Below are 26,472 nucleotides of genomic sequence, written 5' to 3'. Positions count from 1 at the left end.
CTGAACATACGCCTTTCTGCATTTCTACACAACATAAACCTGATTAAGCTTCTCTAAAGCACCCCTGTCTAAAGTGACTTGGCATCCTGTTCCACTGCAGCAATAAACAATCCCACTTGTCTGTCATTTCTGGTTCATGATGGTGTCTTTGTCATCTATGATCCCTTTATAAACCTTGAAGATTTCCTTCTGGCCCTCAATAATTATATATATCTATTCCTTTAGAGCACAGAAATAATATTTCAAATATTTAGTCTTGATTTTCTAAATACAGTGACTATACTCATACTGAAATGTGGGTATCAGACGAGGTGATATCACACAGGTTACCTGTCTGGTCTAGTCATTGTCCCCATTGAGACCTTTCTCTCCAAACTTAGAAAGATAATGAATTCAGGTGTGGTTGCATCTCTTGCTGGAGATAGGAACATTGCCACATTTTTATGAGATAAATGTAGACACCTTTTTGCTAAAGATGCTGACTTAGAAGAGGTGTTTCACTCTCAAGATGTGGATTATGACTGCACAGTTCCTGAGCAAGGAAATCTGCTTTAAGTTACCAAATGTGGAATTCATGTGAATAGAAAAACAGCCATCAACCCAAAGTAAAATACAACAAAAAGACTGATTTTGTTGCAGCAATTGCAGCTCTTTGAAGTCTTGAATGTATGGGTTACATAATCCACTCTTCTTTCTTATGACTATTTTATACTTCCATCCTCATGGAGTCTGTGCTAGGAAAAGAAAAGCAAGACCATTACAGCCATTCTTACATGGTTCAGATGAGAAATTTTTTTGGTTTTTTTTTTGATGGATAGCAGCTGGACCAACACTGTTAGCCACACGACTGGTATGTGTAATTCCCAGAAGTACAAGCATGGATGTGTGAGACAATGGGGAGGAAAATAAATATCACAAGAGGCAGGAAGAAAAAGTGGAAAAACGGCACAGTGATCCAGTTGGCCTTTATTTTGATTACTATGGGGATTGATGGCAGTTTATACTGTAAATTCAATGTCTAGAAGGAATCATACTGGAACTTTATTTACCTATGTATATTAAGCCACACTCTGCAGTAAAGAAAAAGTAAATTTTTTTCCTGTCATTCATCTTTCATCATCATTTACTTCTCTTTAGAAGGTAAAAATCTGAGCACGTATTGAGACAGTGTTTGACTAGACACTGAAATTACACATAATATCACCAGCCTGAATTTACTGTGTAATAGAGTCAAGTGCAATAAAAGCTCTATTAAGATCTTTACTTCTTACTGGCAAGAGTCACCACAGGTAGAACCTAATGATTCTCAATCAGCAACATAGCTCTCATTCCAGCAGGTTAATGGGCACTAACTATGTCATCTTTTTCTCCTGCTAGTTTTCAATTAATGTGACAGCATTACAGAAAGCACACAAATCGCCCATTAAACTAATTTTTTATTGATAGCATTTGCTTACTGATGAGTACAGCACATCAATTAGACTCCTTTCTTCACTAATTCATACTAGCAGCAATATTGGAAGAATCCCAGGCACTGTCTATTGGTCAGAAAATTGCATAGTAAGAAAGTTGGAGCGAGCAGGCCTGGTTTCAGCTTATGCAGTGCAACCTTGCTCTAAAATGTGTGAGAGTTAGCAATGGTTGCTGTGACATCATGTGCCCACTAGAAATTGTTAATAACTCATGCTACTGGCTGCTGTTTTCAAAGACCTGCAAAAACAAGGACAGGGGTTTACTTTGATTTATTCATTTTAGCAAGCAGAAGGAATCCAGGTATCTTGTAGGTAGCTGATTGATAACCTGAGTTATCAGCACTCTGAGTCATGACCCATATTGTGTACTTAATAGGTCCTGTGAACATTAGAGATTTTAATTAAATGATGGAGAGAAATAAAAATCTGTCACACATGCTTTATCATAATTTTCAATAAGCACATTACAGGTGAAAGAGTGCAGTGATACAATAAGGACATAAATTATAGCAATTGCTTTAAATTTTCCTTGTGAAAAATTGGTACAGTTAGGGTCTTGTTCTCAATATAAGAATTCAGTACAGGTCATGGGTAGCTCATTGTGAAAGGGTTAGGGGAACCTGCAGAAGACACCTTAAAATCTTGACCCAAACAATATTTTCATGGTCTGTCATGTTCCCTGAAGGCAATTGAGACAATCCCAGTGATTTCTTTGCTGCTGACTGTTCCTTTTGCCTGCCTCCTCCCTCAGCAGAGCATGTGTTACAGGTATGACTCTAAGGCCAGTGGGGTATTAGTGCCTTTGTATCTCCAGATTGATATTACTCATGCACTAAGGACCTTTAAGTCCACTAAAAGATTTTTGGCAATTAAAGATCATCAGTATTAAAAGTATTAATTATTTTATCATTTTTTTGATAATTGGTTCTGATCATCCCCTACGTATATTTCCCAAACTTACTCATAGATAAGGAGATATTTTTATTAGCTTTAAAGGTTACCTTTATTGATGAGAACCACCTGACATCACTATTGTATTTCATTACAAAGGAAAGTATTATTCTTCTACCTGACAGCAAACATGTGACATATGTTTTGAAAGATTTTTCTGAGATAGAGAACTGGCTTTTTCTTTTGTTGAATTCACATTTCAGTCTTCAGATGCACTTCTTGAAAATATTGGCAGTGAATTAAAGGTTTGGTGACACTATTCCATGAGCACATAGTTGGGAATGCTGGGCTCTGGTCCATGTGCTTGGTTTCTGTGTAGTTTTGAGCAGTTTCTCTCAGTTATGTAAAATGCAAATAATAGCACTTAATAATTGCCCCTACAGGAAAATAATCTTGAATAATGCCTTGAAAGATTATTTAGGCAGTGACACTTGTTAAGGGTATTTGGCTCAAGTTCGGCAGAAGAGTTCAATTGTACCTTGTGTTAATTTTTTTCTTGGAAGGGCATTAGTGCCCAGGTGGTTCAGGCCCAGCACACTGCTCTGCCTTATGCTCCTGAGGAGGAACAAGAGAGAGGAGCCAGAGTCTCCAGCTAAGAGGAGCATGTGTCCAAATCAGGACCTTCAGTCATACAGAGCCTGATTGGAATTTCTTAATCCTCTTCTCTTTGTACACCCATTTTTACCACCATCTTTTCCTAATCCCCCTCATTCCCTTTCCTATTTGTGTACATTTAGTCTTTATCCCTTTCTCTCTCCCAGTCCTGCCTAATTATAGTTCTTGAAATTTAGGTTTCATATGTTGCACTTATGTTTGCACTGATGATGTTCACCCTCCTCATCTGTCAGATCTTTCATCCATTTGTACCCCTCATGTTTTATTGTGTTATAAGCTCTTTGTATGCTTCCAGCAGGCATCTCCTGTTTCATTAAAAAAGTAAACAGTGCTGCCACATTGCACCTCTGGTTTTGGCTGCTTCAGGTTTAACAGACTGATTACCTAAATTTTACTGGCCTGAATCAAAGTGGAAGAGTTTCAGTTATGGCCTAATTCAAATCAAGGTGAACCCAGAAGCTGCTTGAAGCACCTTTCATTAATAATGTAGGGTAAAATAAAAGCCACGCTAAAATGCTGGTTTGAGTCTTTTAGTTGGCGACAATTAAATCTTTTTCTACTATAGACCTCTGTGACTTTCCATGATGGTGAGTTAGAGCTTGCTTTTTAGGTTTTCTTTAATAATGAATGTTTTGTTTAATAGCAATTAAAACATTAAGTCAAGTTTTTGTGTTTGGGATTAACAGAGTAAGAACTGAATGGGAATCTAATGTGGCCAGTTTGAAAATATCAGTGTGCCACAAGTGGCAACTGTATCAAATGTGCCTGTATTTGCCTCACATACATTTGTACAATTTTCAGGAAGTAGCCTGAAAGTTACATCATTGGAGTTAGAAAGAAATTATAAAGGGAGAAGAAGCAGATTCCCTGCCATCTTTAATAACTGTTGGTTTGTTTGAATTTCAGGCACTTTTCCTGTCTCTCTTCTAAATACATGTGCCCTGGTGTTCCAGCAGTTATGAGTACATTGTTGGCCAATATAAATGCTTTCTATGCTCACACAACAGCAGCAACTAATGTATCTGCCTCAGATCGCTTTGCTGCTACTAACTTCGGGGTAAGTAGATTTTCTTTTTTAGTAGAGTTCTGGTCCTTTTTTTCCCCTATTATATTCCATATTAACTTCTACACTGAATTTTTTTAATTGCTCATTTTAAAGATTAAGGGTTGTTGTTAGCTTTTGAAAATTTTACCCTGAGTGTTTAAAATTAATCTCATAAAAGCCAGAGAAGATACTGCTCAGCCTTGTGAAGCGTAGAGGATAGAAAGCACTGGCGCACCTTCACAGTACTAAAATCTCCAACAAACAGGTTTTAGTTTTATTGCACTGGGCCTTGCAAACTGCAAACTACATTAGACTAAGTATTGGATGCAATTCCTTTCTTGGGCTGTATCATCAGTGAACTCATGTTAACCTAGCGTATGTAGCCATAAATGCTGCTGTTCTCACAAGGATCCATAATAATGGACTTTCTCTTATTTTTGCTGAAATTTTTGCTGGTGAATTGTCCAAGTCCTGGATTTAGGTATCAGGAATTTTAGGAGGAATAGTAGCATTTCAGGATGTGGTAATAGTTCTTTTGTTATTGCTAGATTTTCTTCTGTGGATAAGAATCTCACAGCATGGACTTCCTAGTCTTTGAACATGATAATAAATAAAGATCCATTCACTCCTTATTCTGATTTCTTCACCTACTCTCAGAGGAATTGAGAGCAGTAAGGCAGAGCAGTAATTCAAAGAGGTTTTCTTCATAGCTCTGATATTACGCATGATACAGATAAACACTATCTTATGCTGAAAGATGCATTTATTCTTTCCTTTTTCTTTTTTTTTAGTTAGGCTTTTATTTGTAGGGCTAATAGCAAAGATATACTTGATGTTACAGTTTTCATAAAATACCATTTATTGACATGAAATAAAATATTAATCATAATTAAAATTTATTAAATACACATTAAAATTTCAAATTAAAAAATTATTTGAAGTAGTGTTAGAGGCACTAGTACTTTTCTCCAGTATTAGAATAATAGAGGAATTATGCATTTCAGATTTTCAAGACAAAATTATGTAATTATACTTCTGGGTGCGTAAACCAAGAATTACTTAACATCTTTGTTGAAACAAGTCTTCTCTTTCAATGTTCAAGCTTTATTAGACCTTTGACTTTGATGCAACTTCTGAAATTTAGAATGGCTTTGCTGGATTTTTATCCTTTTTTCCCATTTTTTCTAATGATCAGAACTACTCTTGTCCTCAGACTGGGCAGAGATTAAGTCCTTTCTCTGCTGGTAATGCCAGTTTGCCTCTGACGCAATTCCAATCCAATTCATAGTTCAACAGATGGATGGAAAAAGAGTAGTAGGCATCACTAAAAGAGATTTGGAGCTCTTTTTTCAAACAATTGACTTATAGGCAAAATATCAGATTATTCTTCTCTCCTGGGTCAAAAGGCATTTGGTAGTGAATAGCTGCACATCATTCATCAAAAAGAACATCTCAAATTCAAGTCCTGAGGCTACAGCTGGGAATGATTTGGCTGACTGAATATTTCAGTAGAGCTTTAAAAAATGACAAAAAAGTTCTCTTTTGATTGATCCCTTAAGGGAACCGTGCCAAATTAGCGGGGTTTGGTGTAGGTTAGAACTCCACTGATGAGAGACAGTGCACAAAGACTCTATTTTCAAATTCCAGATCATCACATTTGAGGGATGGTACAGATACGATCAGTGCACCCTGAGAGCTATCAGCTCCTGCTTCTTCCAGAAGTCTGCTGCTTTCACATAGGCTGAGATTTCACAGTTTTGTGCAGCAGACTATGGAATATGTTCTAACATGGTAATTAGAAACTCATTAGTATTACTTGAGAATGGCATAACTCAGCTGGAAATCTCACAGCAAAATACTTTCCCTGCTCCTTCATCTATCAAGATAACAAGTTAATTTTCACATTTGAAAGGAAAAAATATAATTTAATTGTATTAGTATTACTTATTCTATTGCTACAAAAGCCACTGTTTCAGAAGTATAATTTTCAGTCATACATTTGCACCAAATTCTGTAGTAAATGAGCATCATTTCTTACTTATTAAAGGAAGTGGGAGGTGGTTTCTTCAAGAGTTTAGTCAGTTGCAAGGTAAATATAAGACAGGAAAATGTTGCATTGTAAAATCTTTGTGACCTCCCTAACATATTTCACAGCTACACAGTGTTTAATGCATACCAGGTACACAACATAGAAAGGGAAAATAATGTGAAAGAAGTGCATCACCTAGCCTTGAAACACAGTGTTTCAAACCATCACTTGTATATGAAATAATGGAAAACAAATTGATTTTCAAATAAGTTAAGAGTGGGAAGAAGCTTTCTAAACCCCCAACAATTACAGGAACCTGCAAATTCTAGTGCAACATGTTCTTGTATTCTTTTTACAGAGAGAAAAGTTCATAAAGCTGCTGGATCAATTGCACAATTCTCTGAGGATTGATTTATCTAAATACAGGGTATGTACAACATATTCTATCTGAGTCAACATGAGACCCCTAAATCCTTTGGAACAAAAATTTACAGAATTTAAACTGTTTAACACCAATATTATTCCAATCTGACAAAAAGAAAAAACTTAGTATCTTCATTCCAAAAGATAAGAAAGGGTCAAGGGATTATCTTATATTTAAGAAAGAGTAGTATTGAACAACTTTGATTAAATTGGTCTATAACTGGTTTTAAGTTGATTAAATTAATTCATCTGGGAATTACCTTCACTGACTCAGGTAGTACAAAGTGCAGTTACTGCTGTATTTTTTCTGAGAGCCTGACATTTTTGCTACAACTTGCATGCTAAGATCCTGATAATGTTGAAAGAGTCTTTGTTTCCTTGTTTTTCTGTTTGGTAGGAATTCATTTCATTTTTGCCTTCCACTGAGTTGTGCTCCAAAGCCAGCCTTTCAGGAAAGCAGGCACTGGGTACCTGCCAGTTACCATTTGAATTCCCTCTCCTTCTCCAGTCCACTGGATCATGAAACTTTTGGACAATACATAAGTCAGGGCTTCATCACATGTGCCTCGCCTTTCAGCTTCTAGGAGTAGCAGCCTCCACGTCAAGGATTTGTCTGTTCATGTGGCCTGCTCTCCAAAACTGGAGGAGAAAGGGAATATTTAAAAGAACCCCAAGGCATTAGAGAGAATAGAAGTTGCACATACATAGTTTTTAAGACCATATCCTTCGTGAAGGAGATATGTTCATGCTAGGATCTTTTCATTTTGAAGAATGCTGTCCATACAGTATCGCAGCATGAGGCTGGTATTTCATTAGTAGGAAGTTATTTAAATAACACTACTTCACATCACTCTGTTAACCCAGAGATCATTGCAAAAATGGAATATATTATTTCCACATTAAGCTTACGACTGCATTTATGCCTACAAATGATGTATGAGCCATGGAAAACCCATAAATTATTTTCAGTAGCAACAGTTCCCAGACTTCTTGTAAGATTATTTTTCCGTCCATTTTGTAAATATCACAATATTTTGAATTATTCATATTACAAGTGCAGGAGCATTATCAAAGGTGTTCCTACTGATGTCCAAGGGATGTTCATCATTAACTACCTCACAGGCAGAATTCAGGCAACGTGAACATCTCTAATCCTTCCAAACAGCATTTTATGTTTTCTTTGAGGGTTTTTATAGTTGTTCAAGGATTTTACCTGTAACTCAAATTTTGCATGATTCCTCTTTCCCTGATTCATCAGGATAATTTTCCTGCCAGCAATTCTGAAAGACTCCAAGATCTGAAATCAACTGTGGATCTGCTTACCAGCATTACTTTTTTTCGGATGAAGGTATTGCCCTTTACTTGCACAAATAAATTTCCTGAAATAAACAAAAAAATTACCTTTTAAATTAGTTCAAAGTCAAGTCACATAAAGCATACTTAGCTGAACTCCTTAGGAGTAATATATAAAAAGGGTTTTCTATTGATATAATAAAATCACAAGTCAAACAGCAAAATAGATCTGATAACTATTTGCCTTAGTCTCTACGAAGGTTGAGATCTAAGTGGTCAAGCATGAAAATATTTTTGGAATGGAATGGTACACATTAACATTACTGAACAAAAAAAGAAAAACACAAAGCAACCTTTAGCATGTGATTGCATTAGGAACTGCATAAAGAGAATTAAAATAATCCATTAAGTTAAAGTTTGAATTAGTGTATTCTGAAATGGACTAAAAAGATGAACCCTTTGCTTTAAATAAATAACTGCAATTTGGCTTGATATTTTCATTCAAAGGAAAGCACATACTATACAGTTTAAATATTGCCTAAATAATAAAAGTCCTGATAAAATGTAAAACCTAAGATTTAAAGATGTAAACTCTTGAGCACACATGCCTCTTTCATCATATAAATATTTAATGTAAATAAAACTTAGTGATAAAATCTAATCCCTAGTGTTTTAATGCATCTTTGAACTAAATCAATCTTAATTCAACACAATTTTAATTATTTTTATCATTGCTTTATTTGAGCACTTTTTATCCTCTATAACAGAACTCCATTCAACCTTGGATTTTTTGTGTTCAATCTAATTCTGACATTCTCCCATTTATGAAATATTTAATTAGGTCCTGGAATTGCAGAGCCCCCCTCGAGCCAGTACTGTGGTAAAAGACTGTGTAAAAGCCTGCCTGGATTCAACTTATAAATATATTTTTGACAATTGCTATGATCTCTACTCCCAATTAGTGGATCAGGTAAGGTCAAAATGAACTTGTTCTGTGCTATTCCTCAGTCATTATTGTTAGTTTGCCTTTAGTAAACAGAAAGTCTTCTGATGCTCCTTCATATCAAAGCACTCAGATTTTCATTTTATTTATGCATGGAGGAGCAACATACCATGAATTCACCCATAGACAGCTATGAACTCTAAAATGTTTAACATCAGTTTCAAAATGGACACATGACCATAATGTAGTCATCAAGTTGGACATGACTGTGAAATTGTCCAGTGGTTTTGGGGAAGATGACATTTCATTGGTTATTGTTCATTTAAGATCTGTAACAGGAAAACAGTTATTTAAAATCTAACATTTCACTTCTGTAGCTTTAGGAAAAAAAATGTAATTTGCTGAAAATTATATAGTCTTTCCAGTCTCATATTTTAGTATGATGCATACTTGGATCCAAGCTTTAGTAACTGCTTTAAGAAAGCAGAGGATTTCTTAATATTAGTCTGTCAGGTTGAGCTATCAATGCAAAATAATTATAGCATTTGTTGTGTTCCAAATGTCATGCAAAATCCTTGAGAATACTTATTATTTTTTAATATAATATGGTCATTCTATAAGTAATGTTAGAATTAATTACTGTCTTAAAGGAGCATCTCTTCTTTATCATATTACCACCTGTACCTTGTATTTGCTTTCTGGATGGTACACTGCAAAAATAGTAGTTCTGTGACTATTCCAGCCTTGAACTAAGTTCTTTGGCAAATGCACTTTTTTTGTGTGTGTATAATTAATAAGAACACTCATAAATGAAATTTACCTGAGTTTATTTATTAATATAAGTGAAAGATATTTTACTTAAATCCAGAATATTAATTCCTATGTTATAGGAAAGGTGGTATTTGCTATTCAACATTTCTGAAATGAGAATATATTTTCTCATGTTGGATTCCTGTTATGTGAGAAAACTTAACTGTAGCTTTGAATGTAAGAATTTCTCACCAGCACCAATAAGCACTCCACACTTAGTGCTGATGTGTGTTTATCCTACAACAGATTACATTGTAGGCTGAGTAGGAGTATAAATTAGTGGAAGGAGCAGCTTCAGGCATCACATCTATTTACGTCATAAACTGTTCTGTTTTCTCGCTGTTTACTCTGCAGCAATTTGATCTTGTCTGGTAAATATAATATGAAGTGCTGCGAGACTGGGTGTTACATAAGCCTGCAGTTTATCAGTAGATTCTAGTCCTCAGTAAACAGCTAAAAGTGATGAAGTCTTACCTCTGCAAAGCATTGTGACAACTGCAAAAGCTTATCTGTATTCAAAAAATTCACAACTTTTTAATGTGAATCCATACAGCCATTTAGCCTGTCTATTTTAAAATATGGTCTTAAAGTGCAGAGATATTACAGCTTTTCTGCTTGGTAGAGAAAGTAAAACTTGCTTAAGTAAGGTTTCTCTCCAATTTATATTTGAGGCAGAACAGGCAGTGTTGTATTTTACTCTCACGCAATTCTACTTAATGGTGGAGAAATAAGAAGTCCTGAAAAAAAAAAAATCCACAAGTATTCACTCTGTTGGAAGACTAGGTTAACTGTATTTCACTGTATTTCTGCACCTCTTGAGTTCTCGTTCACAAGATTTCCAGCAGGGGCAGTTTTTTTTGGAAAATTTAAGCAGACAATTTTCTGTACAGTTGCAATCACAAAGCAGTGCAAGAAACTTTAGTGAAGAAGTGTAAAACACAAAATTTAAAATAAATAGATTGCCTTCAAAATAATTTATTTCTAACAGCAAATCACATTAAAAAAAATTCAACAGTCACATATAGTCTTAATGCCAGACAGTAAAACTTTCTTTCGCAGAAGGTGAGACACAATTCTCAGAATAAACTCTCTTTAATAGAGAGATGAGTCAAAAGACTACCTGAATTCTGCATCAGCTCTTGAGTTGTACAAGGAGACTGTTCAGCATGATCCTCTTATGGTTTCCTATCATTGTATTCAAAAGTGCATTTGGTTTTGGGAACACTTGAGCATGCAGGTTTTTTGAACCTGTAGCTCTGGAGGCTTTCCAGTCAATCCAGGTGACTGGCTTGTGGTACCACTGTTATAATAATGAAGCATTAACCAGTATAGTAATTAACATTTCATTAGCATTGTGTCCAAGCCCCTTAGATTAGGTCAGATTCCTCAGTACCCTTCGCTTATCTCTGCTCTCTCCCCATCAGGTGAGGTCCCCTCCCCTCAGAGGGAGGGAGCTCATCCTAGCTTGGCTCTGCACACAGGAGGTTCATGTTTTAGCTGCACAGCTCTGAGCTGTGAGACTGAGAACTGAGATCCATGAGCCCAAAGCAACCAGGAATGGTTCTTATGTAGGTCAGCACCTGCTCTCACTCAGGGGAAGGACTGGCAGATGTTGTCCTGCTGAGGCCCCTGCACGCTCAGGGTGTGTCTGTGTGTAACTCAGGGAAACCACCTTCTGCAATTGCTTTTGGCTGCAACCTAAAATTCTCAGAGATGCCTGCTACAGTATTTTGAGAAAATATGCTTCAGGTCTGATTGTGTGGGATTGATTCATTTTGGGTTGAAAATAGAGCAATGACTGTTAAAATTGAGGGGCTTGATCTGGCGTTTTTGGATATTTGCCACTATAAACATAAAAAGTAAATCACAAAATATGCTCAGCAGTCTCCAATTTCTCTTTTTATTACTCTCTACCTTTGTGTCAGGCAGGCAATCACTGTTAAAAAGCCAATGTCTTGCAGCAAAATATCACCCCTGAGGATATTTCCTGGGGTGAAGCATTGCAAATGCTAACGGTATGCAAAAATGTCATGCTGCAGTTCCACACCAGAATACAAAGAACAGCTGATGGCAAAAAACCAATGACTGCTACAGACAGTAAAACATGATAGCTTGACAGTCTTACTGACATGTATATTGCTGTCCTCATTATTGGAGACAAAGCCCTCTGATGAAGAACTGTCTAGCTCCTTATGCAGGGCATGCAGTCTTTTCTCTTTTTAATTAATAGTTATTTGAGTGAAGTGCTTAGCTATCCTAGGTTAAAAAAAAATATCCTGGAGAAGTAGTTTAGGAAGCACTTTGATAGCTTTCTGACTCAATTTACGGATCTGTCACTCTTTCTGTTTTCTTGAGAAAACAAATTTTGAAATCCTGGCTGGTGCTCACAGTGACTGAAGTCCCTTCAATAATTCTTTTTGCAGTCCTCTCCACTGAGTGACACCAATGAAATGCAAACCATACCCTTCATGTTACCTGAAGAGCTCTTGATCAGTACAAATAATTTCATGACTGATAGCACCAGTATACTGGAATAAAACACTGGAGTACTTTATATTTGACAGCAGCTCATCAGAACAGGCCTGATATTCTACCTGATGTTAGGGACCTTTACTTGAGTCTTATCTCAACTCTGCGTGTTATCTGCACCACAGCTTGGTGCAGACAGGATGTAGCAAAGAGCAATTGACTCCTTCAGGAGCCAGGGTTGGTACAGCTGCAGCAGCACAGCTCTGCCCTTGCCATTCACCTCTCACAGGGGTGCAGCACCTTGGGCTGGGTTGATAATGAGATAAAAACATCCCAGCTCTGGGAGTCAGAGCTGTAGATGAGCACATGGATACATGGATGTGCCTATGCTTTGGGAGCAGGCTCAGTTTTGCTTTACTCAGTTGTGAGCCCCTGACAATTCATGATGATTGCAAACCATACCCTTCATGTTACCTGAAGAGCTCTTGATCAGTACAAATAATTTCATGACTGATAGCACCAGTATACTGGAATAAAACACTGGAGTACTTTATATTTGACAGCAGCTCATCAGAACAGGCCTGATATTCTACCTGATGTTAGGGACCTTTACTTGAGTCTTATCTCAACTCTGCGTGTTATCTGCACCACAGCTTGGTGCAGACAGGATGTAGCAAAGAGCAATTGACTCCTTCAGGAGCCAGGAGTGGTACAGCTGCAGCAGCACAGCTCTGCCCTTGCCATTCACCTCTCACAGGGGTGCAGCACCTTGGGCTGGGTTGATAATGAGATAAAAACATCCCAGCTCTGGGAGTCAGAGCTGTGGATGAGCACATGGATGTGCTTATGCTTTGGAAGCTGGCTCAGTTTTGCTTTACTCAGTTGTGAGCCCCTGGTCACTTTTCCATTTGAGATTTGGGAATCCAAGCCTCAGAGTTGCATCTGAAGGTGTACTTTTTTCTCTTTAGTATAAATGACAAAAAAAAATTGTTAGATTATTAATTTCTTATAGAAATACTGCAAGGATTGAAACATGACTGTGATCTGTGGTTTTCAAGCACATTCAGAAGTATGAAGTGGGAAATAAAGTGCAGTAACAAAAGCTGTTTACTACAGAGTCCTATTTTTCAGGCGTGCAAATTTCAGTGTCAAGTAATAATTCTTGTGAGGCCCTTTGTTATATTTACATATTGCTTTAGATTCACTGAAAAGGTTTTGACTTCTTCAAATCTGACATGCAGAGGGTACTTAGAGATCTCTCCTTGTGTCGCAGCATTGTGTTTGATGGGCAGCATGTTAACCACAGTAAACATTTGGTAAATTTCCTCAGAACAGAAGGATGCATTTTGTGCTATGATACTTCCAATCCCATTCTGAGAATTCTCTGTCAGAAGAAGACTGGATCTTACAGATATAATTTCTTCTTGGCAGCTTCTCTGACAACACTAGTTAGAAAGTCAAAGAGCTTGCAATAAGTGAGGGGGCTCACTTTGATCTTCCTTCACCTATTCCCCACAGAAGTAGAACACATCTGGGTGGGATGGGTCAGATCAAAACCACAGTATCACTTGGCTGGCCTCTGCAGAGGAGCTATTCATGTTACACTGCCCTAAACAGATAGACCAGTTAAACCAGCTCAATTCTTGATGAGAATTAATCCAAAATAATTCCATTCCACTTCAGTTGGTACTAGAGAATACATAAAGCAACGTTGCCTGGAGAAGGAGTGGGTGCCCCATCCCTGGAAGTGTTCAAGGCCAGTTTGAATGGGACTCTGAGCAAAGTGTTCTAGTGGAAGGTGTCCCTGCCCAGAGAAGAGGAATGAAAATGAAATGTCTTTGACATCACTTCCAGCCCAATTCTAACCCATATGATTCTATGATGATTCTTCAAATAGGGTTTCAGTTTCAAATAAGTTAATGGTTTAGCAGTTAGTTACTGTGCCACAGCACTGCACAGGGAAATCGCTCACAGGTTTTGAATGCATATCTGCAAGTGGTTTCTGGTTTTAGGCTCTCTTATGTGAAATCTGTAAAGCCAATTTTTCATTATTTTAGATATTAAAAATATCATTTAAAATTATATAAAATTCTAAAAATATGTAGGCTTAATCTGTGGATGTCTACATATGTGTATCTTTTATATAGAGTGCATATTGTATATTTGCTGGTGATTCTAAGTTAAAGTAGTATTATATGTAATATAAGTAATAAATATGCAGTTTAAAATATGGAAGAATTGTTAAAATTAATATTGTCTAAAACTGGTCTGTAAAATTGCCCTCTGTAGCCTTGTGCTAATCAAGACTACTGTGTTGGTTGCCAATGAGTTTCCGCTGTATCATTATTTATATAGAAAATATTGTATTCTGAAACCTAGCTTGGGGCTTGCAGCAGACAGCAATATATAACTTTCTGATATCACAAGATTCAATTTATCAAAGTCACACAGATAATAATGGGTATTGATTGCACAGAACATAACAAAATAAAAACAAAGAAAATTAAACCAGACATTCATCCTATGATCTGGTAAAATCAGTGATGGGAGGAGTTGAAAGCCCTCTGTTTCTCAGACCAAGCTTCACAGATTTGTCTCTGGATAATAGAGATGTAGATTTTAATCTTGCTTCACACTGGGTCTGAGATTGCTTTCTCCACTCTCAGCTACTTTTCCAGAGTACAAAATGTTTGTTTGTCAACAGTTTAGCCTTTTTTTCCCATTAAACTCAGAAAACTCCCCCTACATTTTATTTTTCTCTTTAAGAGAGTATCAAAGCACCAGTAAATGATTTCGAGGCTCTGTGCTGCATGATCTATTTCTTGCATATGAATTCAGGTGACTAGGAAATTGACAGTAAAAGGGAATTGAGAAAAACATGATTCGGTGCAAATAATTTCTTTTGATTCATATCCTATGAAAAATTGCTCTTACACATTTCCTCTTTCTGATTTTGATGTCTTCCATACCAAAAAACCCAGAGTTATCTAGTTTGGATGTTGCATTAAAAAAACCCACACAGAATCTCCAGTACTTACTGATCTGTGAATCTTAAGTGAATAATTCTCTTTAAAGACACTTTTTTTATAAGATGTTTGCTACCACTCTAGGGTGATCCTAAAGAAAAAAGTACCCAATTCAATTAATATGAGAGTATAAAAACCTGTCTTATTGATGAGATATCATGTGCTCTCATTGCTTGTTTGATCTGCCAGCAGAAGCCTTTAGGAATGTCATTGTTGTGCCTTTGGCCAGTCACTTACTGAGCTTTTAGGTACAGGACATCTTATGGCATTTCAGTGTTCTGTGCGTGCATGTGGGCAGCATTGCCATCCAAAGTGATGTTACAGGAGGTCAAGATATTTTAAATTACCTTCCCATGTGAAAAAGCTCAGGGAAAAGAAAGTGATTCTGCTGATTGGCAAACTTTCATTCGTATCAGTATTTGGGAAGGTCTCTTGATTACTGGAAGCAATTTGTGATTTGAGCTTGTTCAGTGTTGTGTCAAACAAAAATAGAAGACAGGAAACTTCAGAAACTCCTTTATTTTAAAATTAAGAACCACTAATAGCATCAGTTTAATTAATCATTTTGTCATCTTGCTATATCAAGAATTTATGTTTCTCTTGACCTTTTCAGTTGTACTTTTAAAAAATTCTCATTGTTACCATCCTCTACAATAATAAGCAGTATTTAGGGTCTCCTATATCTTCTCACTGTATTTGTTCCAGTGTGGCTCTAATTAGGTATATCAGCTACTTAGTTCATGCTTTTACACTGACAGTTTCTTTCAAATGGGTATAATTGGAGTGGAAAAAAAATCTAAATTGAAATCAAATTTCCACCACTGTTTTACCTCATTATAACAGCACTGCTCCAAGCCAGAGCTTGGGTGGCATGTCAGACACACAGGGTGGTTTGGGGCATTGCCCTGTGCAGGAATCCAAGAGCTGGACTCTGGTCCTTGTGGGCCCCTTCCAACTCAGAGTATTCCATAATTCTGTAATGCTTCTACAAAGGCATCTGTTGTACATAAAGCAAATAATAGTGCTGACAATAAGGTAAAAAGAGCTTGAATGATTCTGAGCATGTCTAACACAATAGGTAGATTTTAGGATAAAGAATGGAAATAACAACTAGGGATGGGCAGAGTATGCACTTTCTGTTCAGGACATAAAACTACATCTGTAATGTGAGACTATTTTAAAAATACCTTCTCTGGGATTTTTGAAAAGGTCATACAAATTTTAAAGAGATTTCTTTTCCAGAGAATTTTTGTAGAAAGGACCTCCTTGTGCAACTATTACTTTCCAAATCAGTTACTTTTTGCTATCTCTGTTAAAGAACCAAATTTTGCATTCTGTGATTCACATTCACAGCCATGAAAAGCTGTCTCAGCTACATGTCACTTGCTGTGAAATAGAGTTCTTGGATAAGATGCTGAGCTACATATGAGGTGGCTTTGTCTTCTACAGCTGCCTTTCGGTTGGTTTGATTTAACAAGCTTCTGAGAAAAAAAGTGGTCTATTGGACATACATCTTTGATATAGAACCAAGGTCTTTTTAGTAAAAATATAATGTATATCAGGGAAAGCCCTTATGAGTGACATTAATGCTCTAATGTTCATTTCTGTTTTCAAAAGCACTGTCACCTGCATGCACAGTTGTTAATTGTTAGTGACACCAGACCCACCATCCTTTGACCTGCTTCTGAGCTTTATTTCTGTTGCTGTAGACACTGAGGTGATACCCTTTGTAGTTCATCTGAGTATGTAGCACTGTGATTAATGATACTTGTCTAAAATATTCCACAGTGGCCACAAAAACAGTTTCAGATAGGTGTTGTTGAAATTCCCTTTCTGCCATTCTAAATGCTATTCATAGATAAAAGTTAATTGGGGTTAAATTAACATTTAATTAATTCACTGTGATGCTAATGTAGTGTTAGGCATATTCAAAAATATACCAGGTCCATTGAAGGGGTCATAGTTGGACTAGGAATGAGAAGTACAGGGAATATGTGTTTAAATTGCAGGATCACAGACATGTTTATTTTCTGACTTACTGAGACCCCTTTCAATCTCACACAGCAGTGTAGAAAAGCATGTGTAGATGTGCATGTGCATACATAGCTCTGTGTGGCAGAAATTATTCATGTATGTGTCCATACAGAATTAAAAATGTTTCTTTTCATATTTGGGTCCCTACAATGAAGTTATTTATTGGACATTGATAAGGAATCTGATCCTTCTGCCAAGCAAAGGAATGCAAAATAATTTTACCTAGGAAATTTTAGGTTAAGAGTTCATAAATAAAAATTGTAGAGACAAGGTCTGTCTGTAAATGCATTTTAGTAAAATTGAAGAACATAAAATTATCAATAAAATAAAGGGAAATTCAACTGCTTCTTCATTTAGACCACACATCATAAGCAGCTGTGAGGCTGAATACCTTCAGCATATAATTTTAAACAAAAACATTAAACACTCCTCAGCATTGATTTTTTTCAGTCTTTATTGTGTTGGGTATAAAAGTTCTGCCTCAACAGGCAATTCTACCTTTGCTGAGTCTCAGCACAGCAAAGAATTTAATAATATATCTAATTACAGTGTGAGCATGCACTAAAAACCAAGTCTCTATTGATCTCCTTTGCTGACATGACAATCTTTGTACTATGGTTCTTTATATTTGTGCACAGCCAAGTAAAATTTTTCATATGTTCTGCTCTGTTGGTTAGCCAGTCTTTGTCCAAAATTTCTCAAGATTCTTAGTAAGTCACTCTTCCCAACCAAGGAATAATCTATAGGTGGAACTCCCATAATATTTTCTCTGATAAAAATATATTCAATCTTGTTTCAGCAGAGTAAGAAACAAGAAGTTCCTAAAGAAGAGCAAGGACCAACAACAAAGAATTTGGATTTCTGGGCACAGCTGATTACTCTGATGGTCACCATTATAGACGAAGATAAAACAGCATATACACCAATCTTGAACCAGTAAGTAATTACTTTCCCTCAAAAAATTAAGAATCATGAATTTATTAACATAAGGATAAGAAATACACCTGAATCAGAAGTTGTATTTTAAATAGAATCTAGGTAGAGATTTTTATACAGAACGTTGCATTGACATAGTTTGATAAAAACTTAGTACTCTGATAATGGAAAGAAAATCTTTTGGTTTAGGAACATTAAGGACAGGTGATATATGAGTCATCTCAAAACTTTAAGCAGCAAAATATTCTACATGAGAGATAAATGGAGAGAAGGGAAATGTCAGTGACATTTCAGTGAAGAGTTTTTCAGTGTGATGGTACTGGTGGTATGGGAGTGTCATGGCACACATGGTGTTCAAATGATGGTGAAACTATTTTAGGTATGGTTTCTAGGCATGTAATTTTAAAAAAAAATAATAAAATTAACCTCACAAAAAGACCCTATCTGAATTTATAATTGGCTGGTCAGACTGACTTGAAAGTGTATGAAGTGGAGAGCAGTATCCCAGAGATGGAATTTGACTTCTCAGAATTGAAGATGTAGCAGATGAGGGAGGTACAATCAATAACCAAGACAAGTCAAATAACTTAAGGTTGATACATGAGTAGAAAGGAGAGAAACAATTGATAAACACAGGAAAAGAAGGCAGTGCTGGGGTTTGAACATGAAATATATAGAAAGAGTGCAAAGGAACATGTTTCACATATTACAGCTGGAGAAACAGACCTCACACCAATTGAAATGTGATGTGATGAAGCCCTGGGGAAATTTTTTAGGTCTTTGGAGCCATTTTACAGAGAGATTGCAGAAAGTCTGGGCATAGTCTGGCTGGGATGACTTCTGCAAAAGTTAACATTGAAATCTACATCTGTATTATGACTAAACAATTAATACAGGTTTCTGCAATTGCATTTAATTGAATGCTCTGAAGGGGAGCAGGAACAATCTGGTTTTTTCAGCCAGAATAGGGTAGATGCTAGAAGGCACTCTGTACACTGAGATGTGATTGTCTGTTGATAAAAGACACCATTCTATTTATGACCTCACAGCAAAAGTGACAGAGAAACCTCCTGGTAATAACCAGAAGCTGAAAGATATTTCATTGACTTCTAACTCCTTCCTTTACTTGAAATAAATAGAGTATCACTTCAGTACTGGATAATAAACATTTCTTTGTTCAGTTCTCTGTTGGACTGACCTTATTAAGGAATAAGTTCTTACCCTATAGAGGAAAGAAAACACATTTCATGTTTACTCCATTTTTATGTTGTAGTGTCAAGTTTCTCCATTGATGAAAGCTCAACCTTTTGTCTGACAGGCTGTACAAATAATACAGTAATTGTAAAATATATAATTGAGACAAATACATATATGTGATTCATTTCAGTCTCTTCATTGAAATTAAACAAGTGTAATTGTGGGTTAATTATCCTAAAAATTGCTCTAGCTCTATTTTTATACAAATGTGAGGGAGAAAGTAAAGGCATAAAGAACAGAGTTCCTCTAAGGGGATTAGTAGGTTCCCTAAAGTACAGATGAATGATTGTGTAAGATGTGAAAAGAGAATCAGGAGTGGACGGAATTGGGACAGATTAAGGGAGAGAGCTTGTGTCTCTGACTTCTGTTTTTTTGCTGTTGTTTTGTAAGTGAAAGAGTGAACACAGGGAATAACAGGTCTTTTAGAAATAGGAGACATCAGAAGTAAAGACGAAGAGGCTCTAAGTGGAAAAAACTTGAAAAACCGTTCAGAGTTGCTTTGGATACATTTTTTTTAAAAGAAAAGCTTCTTCTAACACAAAAGAAGCATGTAAAAACTGTTGACAAAAAGTAAGACAGCATCTACCCCCCTGCTTACCCCAGAAAAGGAAATGGGTTAAAATAGATTAATGGGAAATATAACTAGAATACACAGGAATACTGCAAAAATATGACTCCTTATTAGAAATATATGGCCATGCAGTATCTCAGTGGAGTATTCAAGCCTGCATCCATTTGAATCCTATTTTAGAAATTAGGTAACTGAAGATCCCCAGGAGAGCATTCTGATAAAAGTTTTCACAATTGTATAATATTGCTCAGAATTCTACTCCTCAGCCAGTTTTGGAAACCCTATTTTTATATCTTCCTTGGAGGCACAAATTACACTGTGATGGAGTAGTTTGAACTGTATCAGGTAATGAATCCAGATGAAACATGACATGATGGCCTCAGCAAGCACTGCAGCCACTGACAGACCATACCAGACCACCCAGTGGGAGTATGGGGGCAACCTGCAGTTCTTACATGACATGAGAAACATGACAAGTTTGAGGGGAAAACATAAAATTCTCCTTCTAATAGTTAAACAATGTACAATTTGTTAGAAACCTGATTCACAGGCAAATCAGGGCTTCCTGGCACTACTAAATATCCTATGAGACAGGAGAAATTTCTATCAAAATGAAATATCTATTCTAACAAAAGGAACAACAAATCAAGGACAAAAGCTTCAAGTCAAATATGCTACTGTATTTTGAAAGCATGATCTAAACTTCAGGCCTCTGCACCTGTTTTTTGGGGGGTTTTTTTCCACATAGAACAGTCAAGCTGCCACTGTAGTGTAAATTTAAGAAATAAGACAGCTCTAATGGGACTTTTAAATTTCTTCTTTACTGATCCTCAGATCTTTGCAGTGTTAGGATCTGTTTTCTCTGTGACCACATTGTGTTCCACAGGAACACAAGGAACACAGGAACAAAAAGAACTTACACACGAAATCTGCAGGAGCAGATTTCCTCATGCTTCAGGAGCTAGGATGTTTATACCTCTGAGAAGTTTGGGATAGTAATTTGTATTGGAGAAACAGCATAATTGTGACCTACGTGTCAGTGAGTTATGAAACATAGGCCAGTGGAAAAAATACTATGGAAGGAAGTGAAAAATCAGAGTATATTCTATCATGAATTGGACAGCATCAGGCCAAGTTTAGAATGTTTCTTTCATGATAGAAAGTATATCTGATGTGTTTTGTGTCTTGATGCAGTGATATTCCTCATTACCAAGTACACTTTATTCTGTGGAAGCATGTGAACATCACTTCTTTCATTGAATTTATGAACATGATCCTGTAACAAAGTTGTTCTCGTTCTTTCACCATACCCACTGTAGCTTCTCATGTAACAAGGTAACACTGACAGACCAGATTAGTTATATAGACTATACAGTATCTGTCTTGCCCATTATTTTTTCTTCAGGGAAAGGAGTGTTAAAAATAAAGCTTTGGATAGATAGAGGATAGAGCACAAAATGTAAGAATAAATGAGCTCTTTGCTCACAGTTTGAATAGAATACATCTTTTCCAAAATCAAATAGAACTTTTGTCTTAATGGTTAGTGAAGCAGGGGCCATGGCCAGCCCTCCACAGATGGTGTGATCTGCCTTCTTGCTGCATGCACAGCACAAAACTGAATGTGTTCACCCCCTAGGACTGGTGAGATTTAGCACCTGGATGAGACAGTAGCCACCAAGTATGGAATATGAGCTATTCGGAGAAAGTGCATCTGAGGTTCAGAGACTTTGATATTCTCAAGGTGTAGCAGACTGGAGATTTGACAGCATAAATTATGAAAAAGCATTTTTAATTGTCATGATGGGATTTTCTGGCTTTAGGGTTGGACTAGAGACATGCAGTACTGTCTGGGATAAATGCTTTGGGGGTTTTATATGTTTCACTTATGCATTGATTCTTTTCATTTTTTTTAAGCTGAGTTCAATTTCTTTCCATTGATCTCTGGTTTTGTATATTGCCCTTCATTAGCACTAGCCAATGGGAACTGTTTCCACTAAATTTTTGCTTAATTAAAATCAATAGAGTGAAGATATAAGTGGCTGTCTTGTATATGCAATTTAGTATTTTTGGAAATACATAGACATGGTAATGTATGGGCAACACAACTCTTCTGGATAAACTGAGATTTTATATAGTTCCAAGAATGACGTAGAAACTGGAAAAATTATGGTCTATAAGGCAGAAATAACTATAGCAAGAGCCAGCTGACTGACAGAGAACTCTTCGGGTCCTTTTGCTTTACTGAGAAATGTGAAAATACACGGCTTTTACAAAGATTAGAAAATGTAACGTGTGGAGACTTGCATGAGAAATTTCTCTGATATTTTGCTCCTTGTGGATCAAAATTTGAAGTAGTTTGAAAAAGTTTTTTACCTAAAAATAAGGTGATAAAATACAAAATAATAAATAAAATAATACAAAACACCATACTTATATAGATACTTTAGTATGACCTTTGATTATCCCTTCGCTTTAATAAGACAGCTGCTGCTGTTACCATTTATCTTTAGCATGTGGAATGTGTTATGTGCTTCTGTTGTGCATTGGCTTTGTCAGCTTCTCACATACAGAAAACTGCAGGGACACCTCTGGTAGTTCCCTCATGCCGTGGCTGGCAGCTGTGCAATGCCCACCAGTCTGTTAGAAGTATAAAACTGTCCCCAATTTTAGACTTCACCTAACTGAAGCCAGGTGGGATGTGTTGAACTAATTTAATCAACATTGATAATTGCAGTTTGTGTGTGTGCATGTGCTTTCACAAGTGAAAATGCATGGACAAATCTATTTATCACTAATCAAATAAGTGCATTTTTATCAGACCCAGCCTTGCCTTATGGCCAGCCTTGCAATATGCTCCAAAGACAGTGTCAATATTAAATCAGCTGTCAAATACTTCCTCAGAGCAACACCATCAAAGTTCAACTCTGGTGCTAAGAGGGAACTCAGAGTGGATTGGAAGTAAATTAAGACAGCTGAAATACATTTCAGCTTTTGCACAGGAATAAATTTTGTGTTAATAGAATTAATATGAAGTTCTTTAATTGAGCAGTCATTAGCATAAAGAGGGCTCAGTGAACTGAGCTAGCAACTACTTCCTATTAAAATGGCAGAGCTAATGAGCTGTTTAAGTACTTTTTCTTTGCAGATATGATCAGGGTCAAATAGGTCTCTAAAATGAATACATTACTTAGATCCTACTGCTACCACTTTAAAGTTGCACATAATTCTCGTTCTTTATATGTCAACAAGACCTTTAAAAATTCTTACATTTTTACAGAAATTATTATGGAATATTTTCTGAATTTGATTAGTGCTTTACAAAAAGGTCAAAATACTTTGGATCCAATTCTCTGCTAGTATATAGTGTAATAACCTCAACACAAAAGCCACACAGCTCTGTGTATTTCCTCATCAGTATATTTCCTTATTTTATGTATTCCTGGTGAACTGCGGGTGTATTTGTGTGACTCTCACTGCACCCCTGTGCTATAAACAACTGCTTTACCCCACTGGGACATTCTGTGTTCTACTCTCTGCTTTTCCTCTGCCTGACCTGCCTGGCTCTGCTTCTGTGTCCTGAGAATGGCTCATATTAATGTCAGTTCCACACCTGCATTAAAGACAGCCCTTTTTTTAAGACAAAAACATGGTGTTGATCACTAAAATGCCAGCTTTTGCTAGTTGCTAACAATGAAAATGGTAACTCAAAGATTAAGGCCTTTCTTTTGCAGTGAATAAGAAGCAGCTGGATCTATGAAAAATTTGTGTAAAAATACTTAACTGATAACAGCAGAAAGAAAGTATCTAAAATGGACTTCTCAAAGATTATATGAAGCATGAGACCAAAATTAAAATTTTGAATCAGAATCTGCATTTCACTACTTGTTATATTCTTTATTATTTTATCCATACATCAAGGTGGAAGTCTTCACTGAATTGGATTCTATGAGTATATAAACCAAGCTTCACAGACAGCTTCACTCTTTTCTTTTCAGTGTCAGAAGGGAATTAAGGAAAACCTGTGGCTGCTAAACATCTGAGCCAACTGTTTCATATTCTTCATAAGACATCTGATTTATCTAAAGTTGAGGAATCATCTGCAAGATAGATGAATGTTTCTTGATTTAAAATGTCATATGAGGGAGGTTTTTATGTGAAGATTGGATGGTTTATATAATTATTACAAAACATAAGATACAGTAAGTGCATACTAGAGGAATTATTTTGTGGAAATATTTGTCTTTTTGTTGTGCAGCTGTAAGCATCATTCCTAGCAGCTGGTGAACTGATGTAATGTGATTGATTGCAGGTTCCCTCAAGAGCTGAACATGGGAAAAATCAGTGCTGAAATCATGTGGACTCTGTTTGCCCAGGACATGAAATATGCTCTGGAAGGTAATTAGATCAAACTATTAATCACACTAGTGAGTTCAGCAAGACTGATTTCCACTGCAAGTGATACCTGGCATCAGATTTTTGTATGTGATCAGAGCTTTCTGGTGTGCTTGTTTAAGATGCTTTGTAAGTTAGTGAAAAAGAAAGGTTATAAGGAATCAAATAATTTCACTGTAATATGAAGTAATCTGTGAAAGAAGAACACAAAATAATTGTGACTTGAAATGGTGCTTCTTAGAGCTGATAAAAACCTTCCGTGTCCAAAGAGACCCAAATGTGTTTGCTAGGGAGCATTGTAGACACTCCAATTTTTCTCACTAGCTGAAAATTGTTAACCTGCCCATAAGGAACATTTGCAGAATGAAATTATGGAGGAAGCACACACTTGTAATTAAATCTTTTTGTGTTCAAAAGGCAGGATGTATTCATTCTAGTCCCAGCAGAATCAAATGCAGTTTCATTTTATCTCTTAAGAATTGTAGGTAACCATTGTTCAAATATATGGGGTTTTTGCTATATAACAGATTGTCTCCAACTAATGGCTTCAAACACACAATAAAATGTGGGTATTGCAGCAAACCAAGTAAAAATACCTGCATGAAACTGGCATTGTCTTTAGTCAAGTCTTTAGTCTGCTACTAACTACAGAGCAAGTCTGAAAATGGTGAGAAGAAACATGAGGTTGGATTTTTTTTAAAAGCAATCCAACAGGCATAAAAGATTAAAAAACCCAAATAGTCGAAGAAACACTTCTATATTATTCTCTCCAGAATGTCTAATGTAATAATATCCATGCAGTGGTGCTTTGATAATATGGCAGATTTTCATAGTAATATAGAAAGAGAAAAGATGAGTGGCTAGATTGGCTATTGGTGGAAGAATTGTTTTGTTTATCTGCTGTTGTGTTATTTATTTTGTTAATTGTGTTGTTTGAATGTAGAACTTTCTCACTAAGCACAGCAGAGGAGAAAGGAAGGAAGGTAATTAAAATATGTACAAAAACAACAGAAGACATGAGACATGTTAGATGTGGGTTGGAGAAGAGATGTTCAAACTGTTGTTTCAAAGTGCTGGTCTGTAGTCATGTCAGAGTGAATCAGAAGTGCAAGTTTGAGAAGGGATATCAGGCAGATCATCCTTTAAGAGTGATCAGTGAAGGCAAAAGTTTCCAAGAGCTGAGAAATGTGAAGACCAAGTGAAAGCCACTGGTTTCGATTAAAGCATATTCCTGATTCCATCAGGGAATCTTGTGCCTGGAGAGGCTGTCAGCCAGGAACAGCTATCAGAAAACTGCTGCTCAGTAACTCAGTGTTGTGATTCCCTTACAGAGCACAGATTACTGAGGATTTCTAAAAGTCACCAATTGTCACAACTTCATGACCTTGGGGGTGTAGTTATACTCTGCACATGGACATCCATCCATCCGAGCACCCAGAGCTTGTTCTGCTTTAGCCATTGAACTAGAAATATTCTGCACTGCAAAGAAATAATCCACAAAACATCACTTCACAACTTCATGACCTTGGGGGTGTAGTTATACTCTGCACATGGACATCCATCCATCCAGAGCTTGTTTTGCTTTAGCCATTGAACTATAAACATTCTGCACTGCAGAGAAATAATCCTCAAAACATCACTCACTCTATTTGTTCATTAGTGCACACTGATCACTCAAAAGGCAGTTTCAGATCAAGCTGTGGTTTGTTTCTTGGTTGTAAAGAATAGAACAAGAAGCTCATAAGAAAGACTTAATTATACAATATATAAATTCCAGATGTTTGGACTGAATCAGGACTTTAAAATAAATATTAATGTTAATATCAATCTTTATTCTGCAGAGACAGATGTAGAAGGCATTTGACATTTTATATTCCAGACCAGTCCTTGAATGTGGTCTCATTTCTGTGTTGCTGTGGATACTGACTTTCTGAGGAGAGTAAATGCCATTGTTGGCATTAGGAATTCTAAACTGCTCCCAGAATCATTAGTGAAACAGTTCCTGTGTATAAATAATAATAAAGAAAAATTAAATTAGTGTAAGTTATTATTTTGAAATTAGTATAAATTATTATAAATATACAAAATTTCACCTTCTATTATTTTATTCCTAAACAGGAACCTCAATAAATCTAGTAAAAAAATATAGATCAGTATACTGATCCTCTACCCAGCTTTGCTGGGATTTGAATTATAAATTCTTTCA

At 36.3% G+C, this 26,472-nt stretch overlaps 1 protein-coding gene across 9 annotated transcripts in view; it reads left to right on the top strand.

Moving 5' to 3' along the window:
- Positions 1-26,472, top strand: part of UNC13C (unc-13 homolog C) — a 177,015-nt gene that overhangs the window by 101,085 nt on the left and 49,458 nt on the right. For 7 of the 9 annotated variants that reach the window (XM_039723375.1, XM_039723381.1, XM_039723380.1 and 4 more), the window contains 6 exons: positions 3,945-4,095; positions 6,471-6,539; positions 7,794-7,883; positions 8,670-8,798; positions 17,910-18,046; positions 24,184-24,269. In XM_039723375.1, coding sequence (XP_039579309.1) covers positions 3,945-4,095; positions 6,471-6,539; positions 7,794-7,883; positions 8,670-8,798; positions 17,910-18,046; positions 24,184-24,269 — 662 coding nt within the window. The remainder of the gene's footprint in view (positions 1-3,944; positions 4,096-6,470; positions 6,540-7,793; positions 7,884-8,669; positions 8,799-17,909; positions 18,047-24,183; positions 24,270-26,472) is intronic. The other 2 variants (XM_039723377.1, XM_039723376.1) reach the window with 1 other exon arrangement.

This window comes from Passer montanus, unplaced genomic scaffold, assembly GCF_014805655.1.
Source record: "Passer montanus isolate IOZ18808 unplaced genomic scaffold, ASM1480565v1 scaffold5, whole genome shotgun sequence".
NCBI classification, from domain to species: domain Eukaryota; kingdom Metazoa; phylum Chordata; class Aves; order Passeriformes; family Passeridae; genus Passer; species Passer montanus.
Note: the sequence above shows the minus strand (reverse complement) of the source record. Positions and strands in the feature narration are given on the sequence as shown.